Genomic DNA, 13,128 nt, shown 5'->3' on the forward strand with positions numbered 1-13,128 from the left:
CCCTGCCTAGCCCTGCCCCACCCATCTCTTCCTGCCCCTCCCTCCCCCGAGCATGCCACGTTCTCACTCCTCCCCCAGCCCCCGAGCCTCCTGCATGTTGTGAAACAGCTGATTGTGGTAGGTGGGAGGCACTGGGAGGGAGCAGGAGGCGCTGATTGGCAGGGCCCGCCAGTGGGCAGAAGGTGCTGGGGGGAGGGGGAGGTGCTGATGGGGGGCTGCCAGTGAGTGCTCAGCACCCACCATTTTTCCCCCTGGGTGCTCCAGCCCCAGAGCACCCACAGAGTCAGTGCCTATGACTGCACTTGGATTCCCCCTCAGTGGTCCTGCCAGGGCATCCACTCTCTGCTTCCAGCTCCCCAGGTGTTGTCTCTCTTCAGTGGAAACAAGTGTCTCTCTCCCTTCTGACTGGTGTTTTCCCAGGCTGGACAGTTCCATTGCCATCACTCTGTCATTCCCAGCATGGACAGGTTGCCTTAGGACACCTGCTTGCTTTCTCTTCAGAGACGGATAACACTGTAATTGCTACAGACATAAGTTACCACACAGTTCTTTCTAAGCAAGCCTACTTTATTCTTACAGTACAAAGCATTACAGAGAAAACATATTAAAACCAATAAAAGGACCTAATAAGCTTACTAGAGTTCGTTCTAACTTTCTCTTGGGCTCTGGAAAGTGCATCTTTTAATATCCCACCCTAGGGGCATCCTTGTTGTTACAAGTTCATCAGAGCTTCAGCTCACAACGTGTCCACTCATAACACATTCAGTTCCCTTTTTATACAGTTCAGAAGTCTTAGAACTGGAGTTTCCGGAGGCAGGTAGTAAGTATACAAAGAATCTCTCCCTCCCCAGGGCATATCTTCAAAAGGTTGGCTTCAGAGGGGAAGAATTTGCATTCCTCTTACCTCAACGTATTTCCTAAGGCAGGGATCGGCAACCTTTGGCCCGCGGCCCACCAGGGAAAGCCGCTGGCGGGCCGAGACGATTTGTTTACATGTTAATTCTACATATCATCTTGAATATGAATTCCTCCCTCCCCAAAAGGGAGTGAGAAATTAGGAGGCAAGGCAGGGGAAAACAAATGGGTTCTTGTATTAAAGGTTTTCTAGACAACATTCTTAATGCAATAGTTTTGATGTAACAGCATTGTGTCCTCTCTCTCTTGCTGTCCATTCATAGGAGGGAAGTAGCTGTGAGCCAAGGAAGAACGCCAAGGCTATCTTGTGTGGTTTTTGCACAGATAAGTCAGAGGGCTCTGTAAGCAAGATGAAAATCTTTCTAATGTTGATTATTTTAGCCTCCACATTCTTCTCCTTGGGACTGAAATCTCAAGCAGCCAATACTGCTCGCTGTGATACTATCAATCCTGTCTTGCTCCAGTGGGGTTCTCCTGGATATTTACTGACCAGCAGTATTGAATGAGAACATGGGGGAAAAAATAAACCTGGTTTGTTTTGATGCATCATACATGGCTGCATCCATCCCGAAGAAACCGTTCTTTACTGGTTAGGAAAAGAGTCTCATTAGCTGGCACCACAAACTTGCTGTCAATAGTGGACTAAGGTAGTACCTAAGATCTTGGCCCTGCCCCAGAGCACAATGATCCCTGGATCCATCACCCCATCCTGCCCCCATGATACAATGTTTCGTGGCTTTAGGATCCCGACATCAAGTCCTCAAAAGCTTCTGCCCATGTGTGTTGGCTCAGTTGCAGGTAACACCCTGAGTTTGATTTACATGCCTTTTCCTGGTACTGATCCATGCTACTTTGTGGGCACTGGGGTCAGAAGAAATCTCATATAAAGGGAGAAGAAGTAGTTTAAGGCTTAATGAAGAAGAGACAACTGCTGGGTCTGAGCTTCCGCATGGCAGACTAGATAACTAGCTATCTTGCATCCAATTTCAAGATATCTTTGGACTCTCCCTCCCCTCCCCCCATGGAGCAAGAAGGGAAACATTTATGGATTTTGCTATGCCAAACTCCAGCTCAGAATCTTCACCTTCTTGTGGAACTTTGTGAATCTTCCTCTGAATCTGAAGTTTCACTTGATCCCCTTTGCATTTGCCAAGCAAACAGCACTCTTCACCTCCGCTTTACAGCAAAATAACCAAAGCAAAGGGGCATTAACAAGAAAGGTTTTATTGTCCTGCAGAATCACCAGACCGCCTTAAAAAGCACCGCCATGTGTTATGAGGCTGCTGCTTCTATTTTGATGTATTGTGTTTAAGTGTTTGTCAGAGGTGCCTAACGTGTTCAGTGAGGCTCCTCTTGTTTAGATTTATCAAACAAATAAAACCAAAGATGCTGAAGGGAGATGATCTCGCTCACTGAGTAAATGAGTGGCTCAGTTTGCTGAGGTTTGCTCTTCTGTTGATCAAAGAGGGAAGTCTTTATTGTGTACCTCAGTGATGCTAGATAGCTCTATGCATGGCTTAGACATGTATAACCTTGCCTATATAAGTACCAGACATGTGTGCTGTGTTTTTGATAGTTTGATTCCTGCCTCCTTCACCTTCCCTCACAAAAATATAGGGTTTGTTGGATGGCAGGGGTGTCCTGTTTATGAACAAAAAAGCAAATGGGGAAAACAGTTGCCTTCTAGCTAAAATAGCCCTCCAGCAGTGAATCTAGTGCTGAGAGAAACCACACAGTAGCTCTAAGTCTTTTAGAGATGATAGAAAACCAAGGCCCTGAGCACTTGTGCTCACTAAAGTTCCAAAGGCCCCAAGTTTCACAGTGGACCAGCTGTGTTGACCAAACTCCATTTTGGGTAATCACAAAGATATTTAGGTACCTAACAACCATTAAAATCCATGATAGTTAGGTGCCTAAATGCCTTTGAGAATCTGGGCCATTCTGTCTATATAAAACTCCCTGTGCATTGTCAGTTGGATGCAGTGATTGTCACTTCTTGGGCTAAACTATCCTGCTTTATGTCAGCCCAGCTTCCCACCTGAAATAGAACTACATTTCAGTAGTGCGGGAAGTGATTCTTGTAAATGACTGTGTAAAGTGCCATGGGGGCAGAGGAGCAACTTACCGGTAGTTGTACTGGAAAAGCTTCTGATAGATTGCATGGGGCAGGGAGAAGCAGGTTGCCATCAGCCAGATAACAGAAATGCTCAGCATTCCTCTTGTGAGCGACATCCTTTGCTTTAGTGGGTTCAGAATAACCTGCAATGGAGACTTCACAATGACTGTCATCTCACTGGGAAAGAAAAGTCCCTTCAGTAACTGATACTTCTCTTCACATGTTCCAATGCTTTTAAGAAAAATAACTGAATACTTAGAGAAATGCCTAACGACTTAGAGTGATCTAGAGAAAACTGAAACGTAGAACTCTACAGCTGGTACCAAAGAGTACCTTCAAGTCAATTTTCTCTGGTTTGTCTTGAAATTACGTCATACCTTAAACCATGACTGAGCAGTGACAATTGTGTAAGATTATCTCCACTTGAAAGGATGTTTATTCTAAATAAATCAAATTAAGAAATGCCTCACACGGTAACTGGGGCAACAGAGCACACCCAGCTTGGGTAATTTGCATTTTCACACAAGGTGAACTGAGCTCTTTATTTTTTGACATTATTTGTGCAGAATTTCAGGGTCTGAAGATCAAGTTTTCTACAGGGAAGGGACATTGTTTGCACGTTTCTAGTTTTTCTCTCTACATTTTGTAATGACGGTAGTGCTCGCAAAAGTGACAGGCTGACACCAATGGCTGTAGGTCAGAGTAACATAGGCAGATGCTATGCAAACTCCCCTCTCAGCTCTGACTATGTGACACCCCCTCTTGTGACACCCCATTTTATTTCAGTTCTGGCCTCCCCTTTGCTTACCCATGGTTAGATAGGGGATACTGTGGTTTGGAGCACCTGTGCCAAAGGAATCTTACACCAGTCTGGGGATTCTGTACCTGATGTCTGTCCAGAGCTATGGCTGTCAGGGTGAGTGTGGAGACATGAAGAGAGCAGTATTGCACGAAGCGGCTGATATGACACATGGCCTTTCCAAAGGCCCACGTGCTGTTCACAAACCGAACCTGCAGAGAATGTAACAAACCAGCAAAACCATCAGCAGGGCACGGTGGTTCATGTACCTGAGCCAAAACAAACAGAGGCGCTCTTGAGACTGCATCTGGAGAGCTCAAGAATATACATAGCCTTATGGTGCCCTCTGTCACTTGGGGCAGGTTTCCTTTGAAGCCCAAGAAAACTATTGTTAACTTTAGACACTGAAACTCCTTGGTAATTGTTTATAAATAAGGCTACGACTTAGACACGGAGGTCATGGAAGTCATGGAATCCATGACTTCCAGCGACCCCTGTGACTTCAGCCTGCGGTGGTCGGGAGCTGCAGGGGCTGGGAGCTGAAGGGGTACCCCCACTGACTCTGGTGGCCCCTGGAGCTCCAAGCCACCGCAAGTGGTAGGGGTACCCCACTGTTCCCGGCCACAGAGTGGGAACCTCCCAGCTTCCAGCTGTGGCAGGGGAACCCCTGAGCTCCTGGCTGCAGCAGGCAGTGGGAGCCCCCAAGCTTGGAGGTGAGGGGGGAACCCCTGGGCTCCCGCATGCCACGGGCCCCCAGAGCAGCGGGCGGCGGGGGTACCCTGCAGCCCCCAGCTGCTGCAGGCTGTGGGGGCCCCTGCATGTCTCAGCCATTGGTGGTGGGGGACCCTGGATCTCCAACACCCAACCCGTGGGAGCTCCTAGCCGCCCCGCAGATCCACATTTTGACACCGATATTTTTAGTAAAAGTCACAGACAGGCCACGGCTTCCGTGAATTTTTCTTTATTGCTTGTGAGCTGTCAGTGACTTTTACTAAAAATATCCCTGACAAAATCTTAGCCTTTTTGTAAAGGTTAAGACTGAAATTCCAGACATTTTGCTAAACAGTAACTTCTAGGAGCTTCACAACTAGTTTAGAGCCTTCTAAAGGGTTGAGCCTGTAAATCACACCCCCACTTGTGAATACATAGAAAATAATTCCCATGGAGGAGTCTATACAAGCCCTATTGCACTCTAGTGGTTCAATGAAAGGGACTAGGAGGTGATGTTGTTGGAACTAATTTTGGATTTGGAAAGACTAAGTGGGGGTGAGGGGGGGAAAAGACCCCTCTTTTACTTACCTGGAAGAGCTGCTGTCTGTGGGCCATGAATGTGCCCAGTTCAAGTCTTAGCCCCAGAAGCATGCCCCGAGTGAGTGCAGCCACCAGATGAAACATGGCGCTGGATGGCCAAGCCCATGCCTGGCTCCATTTTTGGCAGGCATAGTAGCACGGCTTGCGGCACTTACCAGAGTGAAAGGAGTGTTGAGCAGAGTGATCATGATATCGGACACTGCCAGGTTGACAATGAAGAGACTGGTGGCTGAGTGCGTCCTCTTGTTCTTCATCACCACGTGGCAGACCAGCATGTTGCCAAACAGGGATATGATGATGATAACTGAGTATGCCACGATTAGAAGAGCTTTCACTGTGGGCTTCTGGGACTCTGGTTCATACTTGGCCAGCTCAGCAAACTTCTCCCACTCAACAATCCCGCTGTCTGTCCAGTTGAAGGCTGTCCTGTTGGCTGCCTGGTAGATTGACATGCGGTTGGCCAAGGAAGAGCTATGGTCAAACTCCTCCAGAACTCCTGTGACCTGGGGAAAGTAGGGAAGCGACTGATGTAGGGGGCGAGTCATTGTGGTTTCCAACTGGGTTAAGCTAAGGGCAGACACAGTTTAAGTTGCAGCTCCAGGAAGCGTGGTTAGTGATTGTTTGCTTGACTTTGACAACGCTGCTTTTCTATGAGACTAGCATGAGTAAAGCCAGCCTTTAAAATGTAAAATTAGAGAGCGGCTAAAGGTCACAATAAATTCTCCTGTGCAATCAGAAAGGCAGTAGGGTCTTGTTTAACTCTGATGTGCAGTGTGGAAAGGAATTGTGAGGAACTGCAGGCTCTCATAACTCTTTCGTGTGGTAAAAATTGCATTAGCCACTAAGACAGGGTGGAAAAAAATCCCTAATTCCATGAAGCAAACCTGTAACAAACTCTCGGCTCAATGCTAATCTTGGACAGCATTTGGCACTGTCCTACTCCCACTTCAGCTTCTCTTCTTGTTCTCAGCTGTACTTATGCTTCTTTCGCCCTTCTGAGATACTGTTGTGTTCATCCTCATTCTTTATTTCTGACCACCTTACTCTTTTCTGTTGAAATGAAATGCACAGCTATTTCCAGGACTGTCCTTAAGTGCACAAATAGCTGTTATCTTCATCTAACCATGATAATTGTCCGGAGGGTATTCAGAACCTGTGAATTATATCAGAAGAACATTATAGGCTGTTTTCTCTTCCACACAATTGCTGTGAATTCTGCTTCCTCTCTTTCATTTTTGATGGTAAATGATCTTTTCAGCTAGAGGCCTGGACACAAAATCGTAACTCCTAATACCTTCTGAGCCCCCCTCTCAGCGTACATCCAGATATTTCTGGCAACTGACCTGCAATTAGCAGAAAGCAATACAGATTTTTGGATGCTACTGACTAACAGGGGAGGTATGGCATAAAGATGTTGTTAGCAGGAATTACTTAACTATATCACACCATCATGTATTATGTATATGCTATATGTACACATTAGAGAGCAACAAGTGTTACATGCTGTGACGGGTTGGACCCCTTGGGAAGTCACCTGATGCGCTGAGATATCACTGAGTCTACCTGTTCTGCCAGCATGGGTCCCTTTAACCTGTCTAGCTGAGCCAGGCTCTTCAAACCTCCTCTAACACACACACAGGCAAGGCCACACCCATCTGCAGATCTGCTCTGGGAAGACTCAGCTTAAGGGACTTGCTCCAGCACTCAGATGTCCACTTCCCTTGGAGTACAAACCCCAAATTATATGAAATTCCCCTCTCCCCTCAATGTGGAGGAGGGTGTACACAACTTCTCTCTCCCCCCACCCCATTTGAAATGACACAAACTGGGTTATATTATAAACCAGAAATAATTTTTTAACTATAACAGGTGTATTTTAAGGAGTTAAGGAGGTAGCAGACAGAACAAGGCAGATTACTAAGAAAATAAAACAGAGCACGCAAACTAAGCTTAATACACTAAAGAAATTAGTTACATGTACATTCTCACCCTAAATGTGGTTCTAATAATCTTCTTCACAGGCCAGACACTCTTCCAGCCTGGGCCCAATTCTTTGCCCCTGTTCAGTCTTAGTTGTTTCCAGCAGTCATCTTGGGTGGCGTAGCAAGGGAGAACTAACAACCTTGGATTACCTCACTCCCCACCCTTAAATAGGATTTGCATAAGGTGGGAGTGCTTTCTTTCCTAGTTTGACCCCGCTTCCCTTACAGTGGAAAGTTACAAGAAGTCCCAGGTAATGTTTTAGTATCAGGTGACAAGACCACCTGACTCTGTAGGGCCCCTGTAGCCATTCTTCACAGGCTGACCCACAGGTTCACAGGAAGACTAAGCTTTTTTACAGTCCAGTGTCCTTGTTGATGGGCCATCAGCACTGTCTGGCTTTTCCATTGTTGTACCTGAAGTGTTGGCAGTGGGCGTCACCCAAAGTAGCATAGTTGAAATACAGATACATCGTCAATATTCCTAATTTCAGATACAGAAATGGCACATGCATACAAATAGGATAATCGTATTCAGTAAACCATAACCTTTCCAATGATCTCTCACATGACCCATCTTGCATAAAGTACATCTCAGTTATGTCATTCATATCATAAACATATTTTCATAAAGAATATGGAATGACACATCACACCTGCTACTTAAAAGTTGCATCGATGTTATTTTGCGTATCCCTCTGCCTGTGAAACCAGATGCCTTCACTATTGTAAGTGCAACTCAACAGGCCTCAGAGGGAAAGGAAACATTCCTAAAATAGCTTTGAATCGCACACTTTTAAGGACTGTATACCTCACAAGCTTCTGGGGCTTAGCCTTAAACCGTTGGGCAAGAGAGATTTCTGGCTTTCTACTGGGACAAAGACCAAGGCCGCGTACTTTAAACATGTCACCTAACTATTGTCACTGTTGTGCCAGGGTAACCTGCAAAGAAGGAAACACTTCTTTGGCAGGTTGATTTTTCTTTTTTAAAACATAGTAGCTGTTTGAAGCTGCTCAAAGGCTTGTAAGTGGGGAAACATTCTCTCTCTCTCACACACACACTCTCTCTCTCTCTCTCTCTCTGTGTGTCTCTCTCTCTCTAGCCCTCTATTTTTTTCAGGTGGTCTAGTAAGAGGCAGTAGAGTGAGCAATTTGTACACTCACTGAATGATCCAGTGCCCCAGCCACAATATACCAAGTTAGACATGCAGGTATAATGGGTGGTGAGTTTAGTGAATTCAAATGGCCAGTCTCTATAGATAATTCTCCCTTCCAGGTGGTCCTTCTATTTCAACCATGAAGCACAGTGTGAGAGCAGTTTGTGGGGGAAGTTTACATTGTGCTATCTCTGCTAAGAGGATAAGCAGGTGACTGGGTCAGGCCTGCCAATCTGGCATCTTTCACCACCCACTAAACTCAGTAAAAAATGTTAAGGAGAAATGTGATCCCACACAGAGACTGTAAATCTCAAATACAATCAATAAACGCCTGTGGAAAGCAAGAATTCTAAAGCTTTGCCTCCCTTTTGTTTCCAATAAATGTTGCCCCTAGCTGGGTCAAGGGAGGGGAATTTATTGGCCGGTGTTTCTGACCCTTTCACCAAACTGACCAAACCCACAGTCTTGTATTTCTACTGCTGTCTGCCAGTGCTGGGGGATACCCCAATACCCAAGTTCTGTGTTGTTCCCAGAGGATGATATTTCTTGCCCATTGTATACACTATCCTTTTAATGCAGCATAAGCACAGGGCACTGACTTACCCTCCTCCCCACCTCCCAGAACTGTTTATCAGTAATAAAAATCTCTGTGATAGCACCTTATATTTGCTTGCTGCTCTACGACTATGCACCCAAATGCTGCAAGGAGCTCTGCCCCATGCCTACTGTGATGTAGTGTACACCCCATACAGGACTGGAAGGGGTTAAGGTGGCCAGGGAGGCCAATTAACTCCACAGGTGGGGCCTATATAAAGCTAGTTAGCTGGCAACAGAAGGAGGCTACTGGGAAGTAGGATGTAGTCACTTGCTGAGTGGAGGGAGTTGGGAGGCTGGCAAACTCAGAGAGAGGGGAAGCCATGAAGGTAGGTGAAGGCTCTGGGGAATAGCAGCAAGGAATAGGAATGCAGACCTTGGCTGCTGACCAGAAGGCCCCTGAGCTGGAACCTGGAGTAGAGGACAGGCCTGGGTTTCCCTACCAGACACTGGGAATGTGGCACCAACCAGGCAGGGGACAGCAGATTGCCTGGGACAGTTTGTTCCCCTTCAGCTGGGTCACCATACACTATCCCCGGGAGTCATGAAGAGGAGGTTGCGGTTCCTAGAGTGAGGATATGCCAGGAGAGACACCACTAGAGAAGGGCTCGATACCTGGCCAGAGCTCATCCCCAGGATAGCCAGGAGGAGGCACCACTAATGGTGAGTTCCCTTATGGTACCTACACAGAACTCCATGCAGCATTGGGGCCATAACAGGAGATGTTCCCTGCCTTGAAAAACACATGCTTAAAGCTAGATAAGACACAGGATAACTGCAGAGGGAAGGTGGGTTGTGAGAATTACTGATGAATTAAAGGACTGCTGGAAGAAGTGCATTCGATATGAAAGAAGAACATGAGGGTGCAAGGCAGATGAGAAGAGGAAGGCCCTCTAGCATGTAAGGGAACATGATGGAAGAAAGGAAGCCAAGACTGGATGGAGAGAAAGGATACAACAAGGCAATACATGTGTATAATATGTAGTGTGGGGGCTCTGTAAGGATACAGAAGAGTGACCAAAGTGGGTAATGCTAGCTAGAAAGGGGGCATGGCTTTCCCTGCATGTCTGAATATCTTTTTCCTTCGTGTCTGCCTGACTTTCTGGAAAGTCTTTTGGGACAGTGTTAAGGGTGGTCTATAAAAACAAGTGGATACAAATACAGGTCTTGGAAGAAAGTATCCGAGAGACTGAAGGAAGCACGAATCCTGAAAACAGCTCATTGAATGCACTCTTCTACCCATTAAATTGTTCACAAGAGAGAAAGATGGACTATAGGGGAAATCCAAAAGCTTTTAGCTGCTAACGTACAGCAGGAGTAATAAAACAGGGGGAAAAAATTCTGATTTTCTGAACACCGAAATAATACTGGGTGGGGTGGTTAGCCTTTGACTGTGATGGTGTTTTGCTTTTGCATGACACAAGAACCAGGGCACATTCAATGAAACTGAAAGGCAGCAGAAGTCAAACAAAAAAGGAGTGTGTTTTATGTTTTGTGTTTTGTTTTTTATTTTTTTTTAAAAAGGCACAATTAGCTCATGAAACTTGTATTACAAGATATCTTTGAAGCCAAGAGCTTAGCAGGATTCTAAAAGGACTGGGTGTCTATATGGATAATGAGAATACCCAGATTTACATTAAGTAAGGATTTTAGAAAGAGTGTGAAAAGGATATGAACCCTGTAGTAACTTTAATCAATTCCTTGTTGTCCTATTCAGCATCACTCTGCTCCCCTTTAGGCCACCACTAGGTCTGACCTTTCCATCCTCCTTTCTCTCTCTTTCTTTCTTCCCATCTTTGAGAGTCTCCGTGACTCCTTCCTTTGCATTTCCATTCCTGCAGCAATTCCCAGCTCTTCTAGCGCTTTAGTCCCCCCCCCCCCCCGCCCCACCCCCTTTTTCTGTTCTGTCTGCTAGAATGATCTGCCATGGAATGGTTAATGCTGATGTTGAAGTATCATGAATGGGCTTTGTATCTGATGTGTCAATTAGATGAATGGGGAGTGGGTTGGTTCACACCCCTCAGAGCTATCTTATCAGGCTCTCTCCAGACTCAAGCAGACACTGTGTCAGTTTACACTGGTTTAACATTTGGAAGGTTTTCTTTGCAACCATAAAAGATAATTACTTTTTTTTTTAAACATGAAAGCTGAGTTTCTGAGAATGTGGCTAGGTCATGTGGGCCGCATACATACACTATGGGGCCAGATCTGGTCTGCCAGTCATACGTCTGACAGACCTCCTGAAAGTGGTGGAGGTTAGGAGGAAACTTCCCCTGAGGAGAGGTTATTCTATAAAAGTGGAATTTTTAAAAGTGTCCAAGGCACATGAGCCCCACTTGAGCCAGAAGCACTTGGGTGTCTAAGTCATTTAGGTAGGGTGGGATTTTCCAACCTACCTAAACGGGCCATTACAGAGTTTCTTCCAGTGTCATTTGAAGTAACCAGTACTGGCCACTGTTGGAGACAGGATATTGGATCAGATGGACTACAGGTCTGATCTGGGATGGAAATTCCTATTTGTGTGTGTTTAAGCTAAACCTAGATTGTGCTCTTGTCATAACTGAAACATTCTGTTTTTGTGTGTGAAGAGAGCTTGCTTAGCAAGCAGGTTTTTGTACATTAGCTCATAGTTCTATAGATTTATATATTATCTGGAGGAAAACTGAAGTAGACAGCTTCAGATACATTTTTACATGTTTCCTTTATGAGGCATCACCATCTCTTTTGAACATATGTCTAACTGTTTAAAAACATCTTTTCTGTTTAACAAGCATCTTCTCAGTCACAACCTGACAGTTAAATCCCATTCTGAATATATAAGTATTACTGAAACTGTTCCTCCATTGCTTTGTCAACCCAGGGTAAAAGCAAATATCTGATTTTATTAAATAGTTTATTAAAAGTACCAATTATACACAGATTACAGGCAAAATCTAATGGAGAACAAATTACCTTGTCTTTAACTTATTTCTCATTCTGCCCTCCACTCACATTTGCTTGATTTTGTACAGAAATCCCCAAGAATTATTACATCAGCTTTAAAAGGCAATTTCTTTAAGTACTGTCACAAAAGTGTCTCCAATTAAAAAAATAAGGGCAGCAACATAGATCCTCCAACAATTGCAGCAGTGTCTCCGGGATTTCTCTCTGTTTCCAGTTAGGAATTTATTTAGGGATCTGCAAAGAAGTACATTCCAGCTTCACACCCTGATCTGAGCGATCAGTGATATGTTTTGTATAAAACGCTTTCCATTCAACGGGTCTCTTCAGAGAGCATAGAAAAGTCACACCCAGGGAAGTACTGCAATCTAGTGACATTCTCTCTCTCTTACTCACACATACACAATCCTGGATATTTTTTGCAGTCTAGTCTCTCTCTCTCACACACACACACACACACAGTTACAATAGAGTGAAATGCATGCCAACACCCCCAGGTAACTAGTGCAATCGAGCCACACACAAACCCCTCAGAGATCGCAAGCTAGTGGCACACACAAACTCTGTCCATTTTTTTTTTAAAGTGTGTGATAACAATGCGGATTGCCTCCCCAAGAAGCTAAATTCGCAGAGCTGCTACACTGAGCCAAGCGCAGCAAAACAGCGTTCGTTCTCCCTTTGCTACCTGTTTAACTTCGCTTCTTTACCCACCTGCTGCAGCGAGCGGTCTCGCAGCCACCACAGCAGCTCCTGGCCCGGAGGAGCGGCTCTCCGTTGGTCCCGCTACTTTGCGAGAGGCTGGTTGCATCCCCGGGATCCCCCCTCCTAGCCCTGTTCGCCCGCCGCAGCAGGCTGGAGGGGTAGAGGACCAGCCTGTTGCACTCTCACATGGTGCCTACCGCCCGCTCCCCCTCAGCTGGCCACACGTGCGACGCTGCCCGGCCAATCAGAGGCAGCAGCAGGCAATGGGCGGTGCCTGCTCTCGTTCACAAAACAAAGGGCTCCCGGCCCTCGGCGGGCCCTGCCGATCTGCAGCGCGCGGCTGAGCAGCCGGTGTGGATACCGCACCAGCAAACCCAGCCGAGCAGGTTGCAGCCCTAAGGGCACGGTGAGTGCCTTGAGCAAGGACTGAGGGAGGCTATGCTTTGAGCAGGGGGGTGGACTAGATGATCTCCGGAGGTCCCTTCCAACCCTGATATTCTATATGCTGATTGCCAGGCTGCCTGCCTGTCCCGCTTTCTAGCTACCTTCTCCTGTAGAGCCCATCAATATGGCATCTCGCTGCTTAAATTACATTGACTTTTTTTGAATGGGTTA

At 46.0% G+C, this 13,128-nt stretch overlaps 1 protein-coding gene across 3 annotated transcripts in view; it reads right to left on the minus strand.

The window, feature by feature from the left end:
• LOC141993592 (G-protein coupled receptor 83-like) overlaps positions 1 to 12,704 on the minus strand; it is a 28,970-nt gene extending 16,266 nt beyond the window's left edge. For 2 of the 3 annotated variants that reach the window (XM_074963140.1, XM_074963141.1), the window contains exons 1-4: positions 12,523 to 12,704; positions 5,297 to 6,294; positions 3,917 to 4,042; positions 3,041 to 3,174 (exon numbers count right to left, since the gene is read on the minus strand). In XM_074963140.1, the coding sequence (XP_074819241.1) occupies positions 3,041 to 3,174; positions 3,917 to 4,042; positions 5,297 to 5,686 (650 nt within the window). In that variant the 5' untranslated portion in view covers positions 5,687 to 6,294; positions 12,523 to 12,704. The remainder of the gene's footprint in view (positions 1 to 3,040; positions 3,175 to 3,916; positions 4,043 to 5,296; positions 6,295 to 12,522) is intronic. The other variant, XM_074963142.1, reaches the window with a different exon arrangement.
• Positions 12,705 to 13,128: the final 424 nt, after the last annotated feature.

The sequence above is a fragment of the Natator depressus genome, chromosome 9 (assembly GCF_965152275.1).
Source record: "Natator depressus isolate rNatDep1 chromosome 9, rNatDep2.hap1, whole genome shotgun sequence".
Lineage (NCBI taxonomy): Eukaryota > Metazoa > Chordata > Testudines > Cheloniidae > Natator > Natator depressus.